The sequence below is a fragment of the Pecten maximus genome, chromosome 10, assembly GCF_902652985.1.
Source record: "Pecten maximus chromosome 10, xPecMax1.1, whole genome shotgun sequence".
Taxonomy (NCBI): domain Eukaryota; kingdom Metazoa; phylum Mollusca; class Bivalvia; order Pectinida; family Pectinidae; genus Pecten; species Pecten maximus.
The window spans coordinates 22,678,721-22,697,678 of NC_047024.1; the positions used below are offsets into that span (position 1 = coordinate 22,678,721).

An 18,958-nucleotide genomic window follows, 5' to 3' on the forward strand; every position below is an offset into this window, starting at 1 on the left:
ATCCAGTTTATTTTCATATATCTTGCTTGATATCACACAAAAAACACTCTACTTTTAGTTTTACTGATTATTTCTGACCACTTTACGTTTAGTTTTACTGATTATTCCTTCACCATGTAATTAAGTGTTCATATCTGAAAATAGGTAACGTGAAAGTTGGAGCCATGCATGAATCTGCATGAATTAGTATAACTCAGCTTGTTTTTAAAGCTGAATTATAAAACCATAGCTTATTTAACCAGTTTGGAACTTAGGAATCAGACATATTCCAGATATTAAACTCATAGATTCATTGATGAATTTTTATTCTAGAAACAGCTTGGGACCATGCAGACTAATTTTAACTGAACACACATACCTTCTCTCGCAACTAAACACTCATGCTATACATGTAATTTTCCGTTGAGTACCACACATTTCTCAAGTTAGACAGGATGTCGATATGATTCGTGATTTTGAAGCCATTCATAGATACACTTCAAAAGTTGATTTTGACTTGTAACGATATGAGCAGTGTTTGTACAACGTTATAACATTGAAAATTGCTGATGTGTCAGAGGTAAAATGTAATGAAATATTAAATGAATAATAGGGTTTAATATTTACTTTAACACTAATTATTACTTAATTAAACACCAATAATAATTTAATGAAACATTATTTCATCTTAGCATCAATTACGGAAATCTCTTGTTGAACATTAATCATATTACAATTTAATGTTAATAGAATTATATTTTGGTCTGTAATAAGGAAGTAAAGCTTATATTACCATTAAAATTACTTCACAGACATTATATAAATACATATGCCATTTTCATTTGTAACAAATATGAATGACAGGAAATGACCCATTTTTTAAAAAGTTTATTACATACCTTGCTAACGGGCTAATTTCCCCGTTACGAGCATTTTATGAGAGGCTAGATAGCTGTCACTATGACATACAGCAAAAATAACAATTAAATGACATAAAAACACATTTAAACTATATATAAATGTAAGCCAAGTGACCCACTTCAATGAATAAGCGTCGCATTTCACCTGTCACTTCGTAACAATCTCTCCCACTTTCATTCTTTTTATCCCCCTTTTCTTGTCCAGTTATAATTGTATTGTACATAATTATCACAATTTAGCGATCTTATTAAGCAATGATGTCATTTTTAAGAAAAGAAAAATTGACATCAACGCTTATAATTAATTTTTGAAAATGATTTTCTAATTTAAAACATGTTTTGTGTACAATTTTACTGGTTTTAAATGGGATTCTTTTTCTCAAATCAATACGCAACGTCAATTGTCGTATTGTGACGTCACATTTTTCGCGCCATTCTCGGAATTTCTTTCATAGAAGAATGAAAAGAATTTTTCGACCAATCACATTTGAGTGTTTACCATGAAAACAAAGAAAAATTGATTATTGATGTATTCATACGTTTAATCACATTATTAGGAACGGACGTCAATAATGTTCATATAACTTGTGCCCAATCCTTTTGTTGTATATTGACAATAAAATATGTTTAAACTAAACATACACATACAAATGTCGGAATTGTTTAACGTGAGCTAGATATGTTAATATTTTTTTATTTACAATATTTTTATGTCTTGTTTGTTCATACAGGTCAACATCTTAGATTTTGTATATAGTCAGCTAAATTGTGTGGTGTCTTGCGGCTTCAGAACCATTTTTTTTAATTGGCGCCCTTAGGTCTTTCCTTATATAACAACACAGAAAATATCTCCAATGCGACCGCGGTATGTAAATGAGTTGTATAATATATGTCATTTAGCTGCTCTGCCGAATTGCGAATGAGACTGACATCGGTGAACCTTTCAAACAGGGACATGACTTGCTAATTTAATGTTATCATTTAAATATCTACTGTACAATATAGAGATATAATATTCCAAAATAATATCTGAACATTAAAAGACGGAACAAAATGAAAAATTTGTGTGTTACAATCAAAATAATGATATAATTTCATCACTATTTAAAATATCATCAGATCTGATTAAAATCATATCTTGATCTGCACTTTCGTTCAGTAAACTACACTCCACAGGTTCAAGTTGATCTGCGCCCCGTTCAGTTTACGGAACGGGAACGAACATCAAGCTATGTTTTTAATCAGATTGTAATAATCGACCAATCAAAACGCTACTATCTATTCGCCGCATTGGAATGGGTTAGATGCCAACAGATTGTTTAAATGTTGATTTTACTGTACAATTTCAACACATATTGCAGTTTTTAATCAAATACAAATTTAACAAGAATTTTGAAAGAAACAAAAATCAGGATTACAGCAGGAACGCAGAAAATTGAGCTGAAAAGCTATTTCAGAATAACACTCTTATGTTACCAATAGCAACTTCATAGGAATACTACGTTATTCTACTCATTTCTGTGCCATTTTGATTTCGCCTTTAAACGGAATAAAAGGAAATCACTTGGTTTTTCGTCCGCCGACTCATTCCTTTATATCACTGTATGACGGAAGATTCTGATATTTCTTCACACGTGCCTCCGCACTCGTGTAAAAATATCGATATTCTTTCATACTCAATCATGAAATATACATAATGCTCAACAGAAAACCCTTAAATATTTCCTCGCTATATATATAAATAAATCAGAATTATTCGATTGTGGTGTAGTAGTTGTATAAGTACTATAAACAGGATCATTGAAGTGCATATACATCATTAGGCATACAAATTATTACACTTTCAGTTGATACAATTGAAAGGAAAATTCCATGTGTATCATTACGTATTTACATAATATATAAATCTAAAATGGATGCCGAAGGTTGGATATTTCAGTACATATCACGCTAAGTGCACGTGCCTTTAATAAGATTAAAATTGAAGGTTACCCACACTTGCATGTATGTACACTGTATAAATTAATACAAATGTATCTTATGATGAATGATTTCCCTTTCTTGTCAATGAAGGACGTCATTTAGTTGTCATTTTGTCATTTTGAATAATATCACATTTTGTGAGACAGACCAGGTTCCCCCTCTGAACATTTATATTTTCATAACATCAACATTGGCTTGATTTCAAACTAATATCACGGAAATTATCTCTGCTCCTTTCGGCAGTAACATACCAGACTGCATGTTGCCTTGCAGTGTTGACTCGTGAAAGTTCTTTTAACTGAAATAAATAAACCCCATTTATGTGTTTATATATACACGATTAAGATAACATGCAGTAATAATATACATTATACATATAGAAAAATTCTGAAAATTGTCAAAAGATGTTTTTTGTAAATTACTTGCATTTTATTTTCTTATACATAAATATAGGTACATTGTATATGTATTTATATACAATAAAAATATGTATATATATATACCATAGTTTTGACCAGGAAATCGCTTGTCTCATTATTATAATCAGTATAAGGCGTATCGTGCAAATAGATTAATTGAAACCGCTTGTAATGAATATTACATGTCAGAATATGAGATTCCCATTACCAATTCCAATGTTGTAGCCTACGACCCACACGGAATGTCCTTAATGAGCTGTTAGTGAATATACTGTAAATAGCTTTGTCTACCTGCAATAGTAGGAAAGTTCCATTAAACTGAATTACAACAATATGAATATGGTTTTGTTAAGTTTTATTTTTATTTATTTATTTATTTTTTGCTATTATTTTTTTTTATTGTTGTTGTTGTTGTTTTTCAATATTATTGATATTATCTTTAAACATATACACATGTATACATAAATATTTGGGACTAAAATTGTTGACAAGAGAAAAGAAATAAAATCTTACGTGAAACAAAAATCACTTGGTATTACTTTCAAAAAAGTCTTGAAAATAGTGTTCAAGATTTTGTTGTTTGCAAAATAATTCAAAACCTTTATGACTTTGGGATTAAATATGATGTTAATGAGAAAAGAAATGCAACATACATTAAAATTCCAAGGCATTAGTGAAAATGATTTTAGAAAGTAATGATAGCAAATCGTTGAGCTGGTAACCCAACCAGGTACAGGAATAAAATGCGTTTTCATATTTTCTAAATTAAGTATAATCAAGTGTGAAATATAACTTTGTCTAAAACGATGTGAAAACTTGAGAATTGCTTTCATTTACACCGATTAAGCGTTTTTATCATCATATCATTAATTAAATATGCGATGCAACGCTTTTCATATATACATTTAGTGCTTGTTAAGACTATGTTATGAGTTAACCAAACATTACAATATAAAAACCATGTATGATCAAAGGTCTTATATGTATACTCAGTTTATCAACCAGACAAACATGTACCTTTAAGAATGCATGTTTATCCTTTTGACTTATGTGCTGCACCTGTAGGTATCAGGACAAAACAATTTAATTATGTAATAGATGCATGCTGTCAACTTGTTAGATAAAGTGTTTAACATGCAGACTCCGTAGAATCCTAAGATAGATTACTCTCCACTTTTGGAATAAGTCCAAAATTATCCTAGATTAATTTGTATCTATCATCATCCAGTATGAATACACCACTCATATACACACTTTCTAAATATACATAGATAACAGCATGGCTTACACTTCACACACACAAAATTTAAAATGTTAATTCATAGTTGATATAAGTGGTTACGTAAACAAAGGAATATTTTGCATAACTTTATAATGCACCACAGCTAGTATGATACACGTAGCTTTATTAACACGTACCCTCTGAAATTGTGCCTATTACGAATATGTTGCATTATAAAATCAAGTATAGTTTAAATCAAGTTATGATAAATTCTCAGGCCACACATCTTGTCAAGTCACGCAAGATCAAACACACACAAAATAATTGTGATATTTTTATCTTTTCTCAATAATAAACACACATTTATTTCATTCAACACAAACACTTATTCATTCTTTATTTACAATTTCGCAACAGAAGTCGGCTAGCATAGCTATGTGGGCCGTCAGATAAGGTAGATTGAGGTGTGGCACATATACAAAACTCTAGTACCACTGACCCCTTAATGTAACACGTCAAAAGATAAACAACAACATTATTCTTATTTATGTAAACTTAACCCTATAACTGGACATACTGTAACAATTACAGATTCAACATACGAAACATATTCTATTTACATTGTCTAGCATACCTAATAGATCATTTCCTATACAGCGCGCCTGTTCTAACGGCTCGCATAGCAAGTTTGTATTGTACAAGGATTAATGATTGGGTCAAGCCTACATGTAAATCGGATGTTTGTTTACATTGATTTTTTTTGTTATCAACAAAAGAAACTCACACTCTAGCATATTTCAGAGTACAAGAGATGAATCAGATAAGAATTAATTTATGATAATGTGAAACATAGCGAGTACTCATAGTGATTGTAGCTTGTCTGTTAGTTTACAAGGCTCGGCGCGCAGGGGAATTTCCATGACGTTGTGCTATAAATAGTCTATGGAAAGATACTGGGAGGAACGAAATATACTGCCTCAATCTACCAATCCGGCTTATATGAAAATCTGCGCTCAACGGAACAACACCGTAAATACACAAGTATATTAAAATACATGTATAAAACCAACCCTTTTAATATCGACTGCTAATTAAGTAATATGAAAGATAACATGTATCCCAGTTTAGCTGATGGCGCTGAGGGTGAACGTGAGACGGACTATATATTTCCTAAAGGTCCAGGATCCGGGGGACATATGGCTAATGAAGTTACCGTGGTTTCAGTGGTGAGTGAATATTAATTTATCCTTATTATTTAACCATTCTTATTTTAACCCGTTAAATTGTCAATAATTCCATTTAAAATCAAACTACGCGAACATAGAATTAAGATTTGAAATATTCGGAGGTAATATCAATTTTAAAGAAAATACATGCAGAAACATCACTTTTAATGAGATGTGTTTGATAGAAGGTTTTATTTTTCTTCTTTACTTCTGACTTTATCGACAATTTTAAAATATTCAGAGTGATTATGAGATCTTTGCATGTCCTGTCTTGAAAGGTATTCAAATTTTTCAATTATTAACTGTCGGCAAAACACATAACATATTTTTGACGTGTTATAGAACGATTCGATCTTGTTTGCTACCTGTCCTAGCACGAATGGAAATATACTTCTTCCAGTAAATCGATCCATATTTACTTTAAAACGAAATAAGATTATTTAAAGGAAACGGCAAATTTAAAGCGAGCTCAAATTCTTAACTTGGAAACAACAACGTGAAATATAATCTTCTCTGCTTATAAAGAAATCTCTCAAGCGAAAAATTTCTCACAACCCATTTTTATCAAATCTAGCGCGCTTTCAAACGGTTATCAGACTTGAATAGCTTGTAACAAGTTATGTATGCTAAATGTGCTTCCTTATAGCCCCGATAACATTATTATATGTATTAAATTCTTTGATATATTTTTCATTTATTTAATGTAAATGTTCCCTGTTTTAAGCTAATTTGCGAGCTCTAAAAGTTCCCGCTACGCACCTTAAAACATGCTATTGATATGCACCCTACCCATATTGCATTCCTTCATGATACATAAAAGATTACCCAGCACATTGCCCTGTGGTATATCAAACGCATTGTAAAATCTATTTTATGGAATCATCTAGAATGATTGCCAGATATGACGGGTAATGTACATATATGCCATACATCCTGTTTGTTTTACATCTGGAAATATCTGGAAAAACTCTACCTGTCTAAAATATACTATATACCACATGTCTATGTTTTATTCTCTTTTGATCGGCGTGATTCCCTGTCTTGTAAAATAAAACGCCAATAATTCATACGATGAAGATAACAAGGGCAAGATTTGTCAGCTTGCATTCGTCGCTTGTGTGTTAATGCGGAAAGGGTTCACATGGAAATTGATTGTGGAAAATTTTTGCCGCCCGTTGTTAACGACTGTATATGACACACAGCCACACGCGTGTGATCACGATCAATCGAGCGTTTTCTTGGTTAGTAACAGCATATGTACAGCAAACACTCCAATGATCCCTTTGTTAGTGTGTATAATAGGGAAAGAGCTAAATATCGTATTCCGCATGAATTAAAGGACATGTGTCACGTTTTTATGCTTTTATTCAGAAAAGGGGGCAGTTTTTTTATGTTAACAGTTACGTCTTAACAAGAGATATTTGAAAGAAGGTTTGTTTTAAAAATTATGAGGAATGCAATGCATTTGCATCTTAAATATATTTATATTTTTTTTGTAAATCAGATATTTCTCGTTATCAAATATCTTCTACTTTTGTTAACACGTATACGAAGCCCATCCCCAAAAACTTAGCATTCAAAACATACCAGACATTCCTATGTGTGAACAGTAAGACTATGAATAGAGCGATAACCCTGTGTTAAAACCTCACGGGAACCCCGCCATTGGGTACCATGGAAACTATTCAGTAATGTAAATGTACATTTACACAGAAGGGGAAACTCTTGTGAACTGCATGCAGCATCACTTCAGATTCAGCAGAGTCTCACATCAGTGGTAGGATAGTAACCATAGGAACGAAGCGATAAATCACCCTGCGTGAATGTGAGCCTGAATAGAACAGAAACACGAGATGAGAATACCACATTGTAAACAAATACGTGCTTCATTGCAAATAACACTTATTACAAACACTTATCTATATTTAGCTATTAGCATTTCTCAGAATTTGCGAGTAAAATCTACCTTAACCGGACAGATTTAGAGGAAGTTAATTTAATTCAAGTCGTGGTGATTTTCCATAAGGTGCGAGTGCGCCTGCCCAGACAGCCTATGATAAACGACCAGAAAAATCTCGCATCCCGGGCAATTATCTTTATGGCAACGCTTGTTACTGTAAATGCAAAATAATTTGATGCTCCAGTAAATTACATTGTGCGTAAAGAGTAAACTGTTAATGCATTGTACATAACATAACATACACTATATCATTTGATACTTTTACTTTATTTTACACTGGTCCGTGCATTGAGTTAAACGCAGCCATCACAAGATCGATAATCGACCGCTGTCGTGAAAATAAGAGTCTGTTAGTTGTCAAGGAAGGCAAATATCAGCGCGTGCTGGTAGATTTCCACAAACCTCTTCAGTGACGAACAGCTGGTTTTTGTTGAGCTGCTACTCATTGAATGGTTCTGATTGGTTCTTGCATAAATATTGCGTTAATGTTAGAAAGGTAGAAAGCGCCTTCAGGGTACAGTAAGCATTGATGGGTTTTATCACATAGACACTTAACAGGGACAACAGACAACCCCATTTGCTACCTTTTAAACATTAAATTTTGATTAACTTGCCTTACCGAGAGGTATTTATACTTTAAACATTGCCTATACCTGAATATATTTCGTGAATACTAGTATTAACATCTCAAGGAGATCTGTGATATAGAGAAATTTGCGTTCAAGTTCATTTCAGGTACAAATAAAAGAGAACCAATTAGTTTATATACAATGGTATTTATGATTACATTTTGGGTATCGGACGCTCTGAAATATCCTTTTCTCGGTCAAAAGTACAAAAGGTCAAATATGTAAGATTAGGTGACCCATGCAGTAGTGACCATACCGGAAAGGGCAGTTACCCCTGACACACATTGTCCCGGCTAGAAGTATAATTCATCACAAAGCCTTCAACAACAGAATCATGTTTTCTCTTCCAAGCGTTGGCACAGATAAATTACCTCAGTACCAGTTACTGATGAGCACTAGGTGGGTTACTAGAGGAGGCAATTAACCCACAGTCGGGGCAATTAACAGAGAGTTCGCTAACGTTTAGATGAGAAACATATTTGCTGGCATAGATACTAGACTTCAGAGGATTAGATGAAAAGATAAAGATGAAAAAGTCCATGACAACCCATGGAAAATTACATCATTTTGCTCTGCCAGATAATAAACCATCAATGCAATTTCTGAGAAAGTGCCGAGACAAGCAATACCATTATATCGATACTTTGGTATATACAAGCGTGTCCCGTTAGCAATTCGGATGCGAACCAATTAACTGAAGGCCATTTTGGCGCGCTGTCAGTGTTGTATATGGTGCTATATTTTCATAAAAATATGTGCTATACGCCAAATGTCATAGCATGTTTTTTGATGTGCAATTTGATATATTGTAGATATTATCAAATATAAACGGTTCGCTGCAAACAATATAACAATATAATTATAATAAACATTGTTTTATACAGACAAATCATTAGTACCTACCATAAATAATTTGAAAGAGAGAGAGAGGACATAGCTGGCCGTCGAGTCATACTCTGAGTCACCAGGCGGCTGCAACAGCTTGGCCTTGCATATAAAAACCTACATCGCTGAAAACATCATACAAAAAATACAATTTCAATATTGACAAAAGGACTTGATTTATACAAATATTTAGGTAACATATTGTTAAGTAAAACATATTCTATATAATATGTATTCTTTAGAATATGTAATAATCAAAACATTTAAACATTATTTTTATATATATAGACCGGGATCTGTAATTAAAACAAATACTTCTGTAACAAATTGTAAAATAAATATGCATTCTAAAGAATATGTAAAAACGAAATATATTTAACGTTTTTCCTTTCTTTTATATGTTTTAGTCTGAAGTAAACGACTATGCCAGCAGTATTCCTGAGAAGTGTTCTGAAGGAAGTAACGATAGTACAAGTACAAGCACGGGGAGCGGTAATGAAGAAGAGAGAGCCACATGGGGTGGCAAGCTCGAGTTCCTGTTAACATGTATCTGTTATGCGGTCGGCCTTGGAAATGTGTGGCGATTTCCGTATCTGTGCTACAAAAACGGCGGTGGTGAGTTTATCCTCTCTCAATCTACAACACATTTATAATAAATACAATAGAAGAACATTAAGCGAATGGCTATTGATTTTTTTTTGCTACGTTTATAGAAGCAATATTATTTTTGAATGCCTGTAGCATATTGCAGGCATGAATACAAAAATAGGCCTGGTAATTTTCCACCGGACCCCTATCCAGTTTAATACTGCTTAATGTCAGAGACTGAATTGTTTATTGATCAAAATGCCATTTTCTATATTAGTGAACATGATACATTTGTATATGTGTTAATTGAATTGGTTGACAAGACATTTCATTCGAAATAAGTACATTACATCCTGTAAACATGTTATACCCCCGGGTTATGTCTGCTGTATGTAAACACTAACTTACATATTACACTACTGTTTCATTGCACTTTTGATAAATGATATCTATTTATCGTAACAATAAATTTCCCTCACGTTGCCAAGTTAAATTTAAAGAAAACTGTCGCCCGATTGTCGGGAAAATTACCGGCCATTACACCAGACACTTATCTAAATTTTAAGGTATATTGTTAATGTGCACTGTATCCGTTTTAAAGTGTTTCCGTCCGGAAACGTGTCCCATCCTGCTTTTATACGATATCGTTTTAACAAGAATACGAACAGGAAGTAGACTGACGGATATTTCTCTCCTTCTTATACATACACAGTATCAACTAGACCCATATGTATTCACAAGTATGTGTATTAATTACAAAATGTATATGAAATAATAATAACAATTAAAAAAAAATCCATGTATTAAAATTTATCTGAAAATTGATTACTTCAGAATACCTTAATTTTAATCCATCCATCAAATATTTTGCTGTTTCTTTTACAGGCGCATTTCTGGTTCCTTACACAATCATGTTGGCTATCGTTGGTCTCCCTCTGTTCTTTCTTGAGCTCGGAATCGGTCAATACGCCAGTTTAGGTCCCATCTCTGTCTGGAAAATGAATCCATTGCTTAAAGGTAAATAGATTTTACGACATCGAGTTAATTTGAGTATATTATAATTACACAAGTAATCAGTTCCGGAATAGGAAAAAATTCAATGTTACAGCTTTAACTTTTTCTCTTGCAAATGTCTGATTAATCTCGTAATATTTATCAAATGAGAAAAATCGGAGAATCCAGTAATTATGAACTCATTTCAAATACTTGACATTGCAATATAATTATTGTCACCATCAGCAGGTATCGGCTAATACTACTTTCATATTCTTATGAATTAATATATATAATAGTATTTTTAACTTTAATGTTTGTTTTTCCAGGTCTAGGTTACGCTTCAGTGATTGTGTCATGGCTCATTGGACTATACTACAATGTCATCATCTCGCACGTGCTGTTCTTCCTATATTCATCATTTACCGATAAACTGCCGTGGCAGACATGTGACAACGATTGGAACACTCCAAACTGCATCTCCTTCGAGCAGCATGTGAATGGTAAGCGTCCTTCAAACATCACTCTATCATATTACTACACTCAGTTGGAATCGACACAAACCACAACTCCCCACCCAGTCCTCCGAACTCTTCTAGAACTAACTCACACTTCCATGATATTGAGAGGAAGCTTCATTTGGAGAACCACTCTCTTTTTGTCATCATTACCCTTCATCGCTTTATACATCACGCTTCATTGATCCTCATGGTCCCAATGTTTTATCAGTGGTTTGTGTCCCTTCTGGGTTTAGGAATATAGCATGCTCTCTGTAGTTCCTGTAAGAGACTCCAAAGTCCGAAAGATAATCAGGGTTCTTAATCTTTTTCTTATAGGTTCAGTAAACCACACCGCTCACTCCAATGTCAGCAAAACGCCTAGCGAGGAATATTACAGGTACGGGTATACACTAGCATTATAACCAAGCATGCTTAATTATGGTCCATCCCAGCTCCACACTACAGTGGAGTGACTGGGTTTTGTACGTTGAACATCTCATTTACAGACAATCTAATCATTTTGCAGGAATTATGTCCTCGGTCAGACTGACTCCATTGATGACATAGGAAAAGTGGAATGGCATCTCGCCTTGACTCTTCTTCTCGCCTGGGTGATCGTCTGCCTCGTACTTCTCAGGGGAATCCAATCTCTTGGAAAGGTACGTGATATCATTACTTCTCTTTAACACGAATTCTGTCAATCATTCCATATCATACAACTTTACTTTAGTCGTTATTTGAATTCCTCTTTTAATATATGAATGTTTTAATTCCAGGTTGTATATTTTACGGCCATCTTCCCTTACATTATGCTGACAATCCTGTTTATCCGTGGTGTAACACTACCTGGTGCGGGAGATGGACTCATGTACTACTTTAAGCCCGACTTCAACAAGTTGCTCGAGACCCGGGTATGGAGTGACGCAGCCACCCAGATCTTCTACTCCCTAAGTGCATGCTCCGGTGGTCTGATCGCCATGTCTAGCTACAACAAGTTCAACAACAATTTCTACAGGGATTCTCTTATCGTCAGTGTCATCAACTGTGGAACTAGCATCTTTGCCGGAATGGTTATATTTGCTGTCCTCGGATTCATGGCTCAGGAAAAAGGAGTTGACATTTCCAAAGTTGCTGACGGAGGTAAAAACACATATGCTTTCTTAATCTTATGCAATTCTATGGCCCGGAGAGAATGTATTGTAAACATGATGCCATCATATACAAATATTTAGTTATAGATGAGTTAAGAACATTGCCATTATATATCTAGTTGTACAATACTACCTGAATACATCTCTTTATTCTATATTTAACATAACAATATTCACGTTACCTGAACTATATTTTCAGGTCCCGGACTTGCCTTTGTGGTTTACCCAGAAGCTCTTGCACGTATGCCTGTTGCTCCTCTTTGGTCCGTTTTCTTTTTCATCATGATGGCTACTCTTGGATTCGGTTCTGAGGTAAGCACAATCAAAATTGTTCTCGCTGATTGGACACCATTACACAAATTGATATGTGTAGATATAACGTTATGGAATTACAATATCAAACTTTTTCTTTTTGATGTCTGATACATCATAAAACGTAGGTAATCGTAAATGTCTTATTTTACTTCCTGGTAGGTACTTACTTACAACAGTTGTTGTCTGTTATATTGTTTGTCATACTTAGTTGAAGTCTTTTCAGTTGGAATCTTTTCATTTTCAGTTTTCATATGTGGAGTGTGTATTCAGTGCCCTTGCTGACGAATTCCCCATCCTGAGAGAACGTCGTAACAACATCATCTTCAGAGTCGTCGGGTGTATCTTCTGCTTCTTCCTCGGTCTCCCAATGGTCTGCAGTGTAAGTATCTAAAGGGAGAGAACTCCGTCAATAAATATTATATCCGGAAAAAAAGTCATGTACGGTACAGATATTACATAATTCATAACGAAATATCTTTGCTCTATATTTCTGCTGTACAACTACGTAAAGTTGTTAAGATAAAAAGTGCTACACTGAAAATCTCTTTGTTACCTTTGTGACGCTGGATATGGTCACGTGGTTATTGTTGATATTTTGTGTTGACAGGGAGGAATCTGGCTCCTGAACATCGTTGATTACAGTGTTGGCGGATTTCCCCTGTTGGTTGTTGGTATCATGGAACTCATTGCTGTTGGCTGGATTTATGGTAAATATCCAAGATTTTAAACATAAAATGCAAAAAGAACTTTTCATCCTTTCAAAACATGAATTGTCTTGATTTTCACATCCATTTGTTAAAAATACTTTCTTCCGATTTTTCCGAACAAATAAAATTATTTTTTTTGCATCATTTAGCAAGATGTTTTCATACTTTTTCTGAAATACTTCTTTTTCAATGAAGAAAGAAAAGAAAAAAAGGGGAAAAAAGGAAGAAAGAAATTTGGCTGCGATATTTTAGACTCGGTGTTTTTAAACATTTATTCTAATATTCTTTTACAATATTAACGAACAAAGAATAATTTGTTTTAGTTGTTACATAACTTCACAATCAGGAACACACTAATGTATCTATGACGTCATTCTAACTACTTCCAGGTTACGATAATTTCTCTGATAACATCCACGCCATGCTGGGAAGAAGACCAAGCAAATACTGGGAAATTTGCTGGAAGTTTGTTTCACCGTCTGTCATTGGCGTAAGTCATCATTAACTTAAGCAATACTGTAAAATTAAGAGAATTTTAGATAATGAATATTTACTCAACTAATATTAATCACAAAACGAAATAAAACAGTGATTTCTGACATTAAAAAGAAACCAAAAGAAAGCAAATATGAAGTAAATATATATTTGTACAGAGAATATTTTTTCATTGAAATTTACTACTGACTGACATTTGTTAAACCAAATTATGTTATATAACTAATCCTGTATGTGAGATTATTGGTAACACTTATCTTCACATGGTTCCTTTACGTATTGTTACATTTTTACAGATCACTATTATCCTGAACATTGTGCTGTACAGCCCACCAAGCATGGACGGTCAGTTATATCCCTCTTGGGCCAACGGTCTCGCCTGGCTTATCGCACTTTTCCCAATTATTGGAATTCCTGGATTATTCCTGTACAAATTCTGTAGAGAAGGTGGCTTAGAGGTAAGTTTGTTTTGCTTTTTAATAAAAGTTCAGTCATACGACTACAACACCCTTCATTTACAATAAATCACCAAAACGTAGTCTTATTTTGCTGAAAATGTTGATATGTTGCTGTTCATCTAACAAAGCAATAAACAGTTTTTGGAATATAAGATGTATAGATATTCATGACAACAAATGTCGTGAAACTGACCAAAACAAATAAGATATAAAAGTTGAAAAAAAAATCGCTTTTGACACGTACTAATTTAGTTTTACTATTTTTCCTCTAGTTGGTTAAAGAGAATATGAAGCCAGACCCAACTTTTGGACCCGCCATTCGTTACCCCAACGTTGATGATTCATTCACGGACATAGGAAACATTAATTCAAATGGTTACAATCCAGCGTTCGCAAAATCTATGGGAAGTTCTTTGTCAACAAGTACCAAGCTTACAGACGTTCCAAACCTAAACTTTACACCTGCGTCGTCAGTAATAACAATCCCGAGGTTATCAAAAACAACGCCCGAAAATGGACCAAATGAATCTCGTCTATAGTGTGTATTTTTATGTTCATTTCACATGCTGAATGGTTGGTGTAAGGACATGCAAGTGAGCGAGTGCGATCGAGATTCATATCAATTTTCATGAACTTAAATGCAACGTGATATATGACATAAAACTTACCATTGAAATTTGACTTTCATTCTCTAAACACGGTAAAATTTTAAATAAAATATGTAATTACAATTTGTGTTGACGAGACACGAAACGCGGGTTGTGACAAAATGCCTGAAATTGATTACTTCTTTGGATCGAATCATTTGGCTGAGATGTATTATAATGTCATATATCAAGTCATCTTTGAATTGTGATAAATCATTATTGTAAAAATATTGACGAATGATTGTGATACCCACAAAAATGTTCCAGTTTATATTTTATTTTCGTTTGTTTGTTTTTGTTGTACAAGTATACATGTATATTTGGGTTATCAACATATGTTGTCTCTTTACGAATTTCCAAACATGCAATCATGAAATATAATGCAAATATCGATAGGAAAACTGCCACTTGAGATCTTGAATTTACTGAACAAAATTTGCTCAATCGAAATAGAGAATGCCAATCTTGCAAATAGACTTATGACTGCCATATTCCTACCTAATATTGCTAGAGTAATGCTGACAATAGTCAAATTTTCTCGCGATATTGTTCAGGTAGCTAAAATTCTTTTTGAAAGTAATCATTGTATTTCGTTTTATTGAATTGTACAGCTATTGCGTTACTGCCAGTTAAAGTTTTTTATGTGAGATTTTAAACTTGATAATTTCATTGCTAAACCATCGAATGCTAAAACAATTTTTATACAATGTGGCAAAGTGCAAACATTATTTTTTCAAAGGTGCTTGACATTACTATATTTTTCTTTTAATTGTGTTTGATATATATTCTGACAAGACTGAAATTAGATAAAATAATAATAATGATAGAAAAAATACGGAAATGATGTAATATTACACAAAATTGCAAAGATCTTTTGTATATTTTTTTGACCGTTTAGTTTTGTCATTGTAAATACCAACATCGTGTTCAACTATTTCTCTGTTTTTCTTCACTATTTTCTTTTTTTACACATTATGTCCACATTATAATGTTTAATGGTATTTTACCATTGTCTTTCAGTTTTGAATAATATTGACGCATGCGCACTGCAGTGTCTTGAACGAATGTGTCTTATACGCTTGACGCTCTATTGTAATATTTTACATACATGTACGTTTATGCTTGAATTCCCACTCTGCTGTTTCAATAAATTTTAAAAGTATACAGTTTAACAACGCTTTGTAAATCGAACGTACAAAAGTGTTAATCTAAATTGATTTCTAAAGTCAGCCTTCGATATCATCAAAAATTAGTTCACCATAAGCTGACGTTAGAGTCCAATATCATGCTGAGCTTCGAGTCTGAACAATTTTCATTTCAAATTATTGGAAATTAGACTTGAGTTCGGCTCAGTATGTTGGTACTCTTGTCAGACGCTGTTGTGTTCGCTTAGCGTATAAACCATTTCACGACTTTTGATATAATTTATTTTTTCCGCTCTCAAGTTTTAGTACTGTATTCAGAAAAAAGAACTTTAAGATATCTTCTGTTGTTGTAAATCCTCACATGTGTGTACATACCCGTTGGGAGAGAATGATGAAAATCATTGAGAGAAGTGTTAGAGTGTGGATAAATGATACCAGGCACCTATTCCCAGTCAATTTTCTCCATTATTGCAATTCAGATACAATATGAAATACTTAATGCACTTTCAATTTCAAAAGAAATGATATTAAAAAGATTAACAGATGGATTACAAATTTGTAAAGTTTTATAATTTCATTTGAAATAGATAAAAACAACAACACAAAAGTTAATATTACTTTTTAGAACATACTGTAATGCAATTTTTGCACAGTAACAAACATAATGCAAACAAAATACAAAGTCAACTTAATATGTGAACACGAATATTTTTGTATGAGGAATCTGGTGCTGGCTAAATGTATTTAGGAGAAAGAGTTGTGTGCGTGCTGAATAAATGACAATGCAAATGTATAGTAAGATGTGATAAATTATTTTGTAAATATATATATATATATGTAAATTTCGGCTTCCTAGATAGCACACCACACTTGCCATGATACAAAGTCATATGACACGTTTATACTAGTCCAATAGTACTTAATAACACTTTGCAAAGACTAACAAAAATATATCAATTTAAGCTTGATACTAGGTAATTTTTAACAAAGGATATCAATTGTAATTTTAGACGTTTGAAATAGATTTAGGTTCAGTTATGTGCCGGATTTTGATAACTATAGCAATTCCGTTTCGAAATTTACTAGTATATTGTTATGAATGTTCATTTCTAAAATAACTGCTGTAAATTGCCAGCAGTCTTTGATGTCGTTGAATATGCGGTGACGTAATTGTTACTGTAACATCATTTATTATGACGTCATAGAATTATTCGTGTTAGTCTCTCGGATATTGGGGGTGGAGATGTGTTGGTATCTACCACATATATGTATATTTTTGTATTGCTGCATTACAATATGATGAATAAACTTGTTAAAACTATACTCAATTGTTGTTTCCTATTTACATATCACAGAATATCGTCAGAATGGAAAATACACAACCAGAAACAGGAAAATCTGAACTCCAGAACTTTGTGATAATCATTTCAACTGATAAATGAAAATAATCCTGAGAGTGGAACAACTGAAAAGTAATAATTAAAGAAAAAAAACATTCTTACGTAGACTGACGAAGAAAAGAAGGTAACAATAGAAGCTGTGATTAATTTATTGACAAACAACACTACATAATAATTTAGTATTTTCATTTTATGACATGCTTAAGACTTTGTTAAAACTGACATGACTTTATATGAGTTAAATTTATTTTCAAAATTCGAATTCCGAGAAAATCGTCTCCGCAATAAATGAATGATTGGTTTTTCAGATGCGTTAGTTTTTTTCGACATTTCTTGACACTACTCTAATTACTGTTAGGTTGGTGTTTGTCTGATGACGGAGTTGCTGCATTCTGCGCGCCTTTCTCTCACTCACAGAGTTATTGCCCTTTGTTGTACTGCTGAAATGTGTTTCCGTTCAGCAGAATTCTGATGCTCCTGTTGAACTAGTCACCTACTGGGTGTAGTTTGGTAACACTAATGAATGTGAAATAAATACTTATTTCTAAGCCCTATTAATTGAACATCTGTATCTATTAAAGTCATTTTTATTTGTTCCCTTGAATGACCCTTATGGACACGTTAGGTTGTATTGGAAAGTGGCTGCTAATGTAAATTTAAACGAACAATTACGAATAATATCATGAGACCTACCATGCTTTGTAGTATTTTAGAAAAAAAATCAGCACTTCAGAAAAAAATTCAGGAAAACATCGGGTAATGTAGAAAAGTAATATTGTCTGTTCATCACACCACTTTGTCCCTCCTTGTGTAGCAATCGTTCAAAGCTATCCTCTATAGAACAAAATATCAACACATAAATTCTCATTGAGCACATTTAATTTTAATTATATTAACTTTTATATAAAAGGTCGAATTCTGTTCCCTGATTTTAGCAATCGCCGCAAGCCATCCTCTATCGTTTAAGGCGGTCTGAACCGAAATTCTCACTGATCATATTTAATTCTAATTGTGTTAGCTTTTATATCTTTAGTGAGAATATATGTGTGCGTCTTCTGAAGTAGTTCCCTTTATAAGTCTATATCTGTGTGTTTGTTCTATCGTACGATTATTTCACAAGTTCTAGACTAGAACTAAATTGGATATGCATTGTTTGGTTCATTGAATTTCTAAGTACACATTTATGTCGGCTCAGCAAATAATTACAATGCATATCCAGTCAACCGTAGTAAGTAATGGGCGTTGGTTCAGATAACAACAGTTAAGTATTCATATCATACTCTCAGATAATATGTCTGGGGACATTTGTCAAATAAATGTGAGAAAGTATAATTTA

The 18,958-nt window shown here is 33.2% G+C and overlaps 1 protein-coding gene and 1 long non-coding RNA gene across 5 annotated transcripts; one reads left to right on the forward strand and one right to left on the reverse strand.

The window, feature by feature from the left end:
* Positions 1-852: 852 nt before the first annotated feature.
* On the reverse strand, positions 853-12,752 carry LOC117335380. 4 transcript variants are annotated; one of them, XR_004534387.1, is made up of 7 exons: positions 12,638-12,752; positions 10,651-10,802; positions 9,242-9,859; positions 7,459-7,580; positions 4,319-4,360; positions 3,510-3,592; positions 853-3,180 (listed from the first exon to the last, which is right to left on the reverse strand). It is a non-coding gene; the product is annotated as an uncharacterized LOC117335380 (long non-coding RNA). The 4 variants fall into 4 exon arrangements; XR_004534384.1 differs by lacking the exon at positions 4,319-4,360; XR_004534385.1 differs by lacking the exon at positions 4,319-4,360 and having other exon boundaries at positions 7,453-7,580.
* Positions 5,503-17,545, forward strand: LOC117335379 (sodium- and chloride-dependent GABA transporter 1-like). Its single transcript, XM_033895341.1, has 13 exons — positions 5,503-5,749; positions 9,631-9,838; positions 10,697-10,828; positions 11,134-11,307; positions 11,641-11,701; positions 11,831-11,963; positions 12,081-12,444; positions 12,655-12,767; positions 13,015-13,149; positions 13,378-13,477; positions 13,867-13,967; positions 14,269-14,430; positions 14,703-17,545. Exons 1-13 carry the CDS (start codon positions 5,624-5,626, stop codon positions 14,967-14,969), a joined length of 2,076 nt encoding a protein of 691 aa, XP_033751232.1. The 5' UTR covers positions 5,503-5,623; the 3' UTR covers positions 14,970-17,545.
* The last annotated feature ends 1,413 nt before the right edge of the window (positions 17,546-18,958 follow it).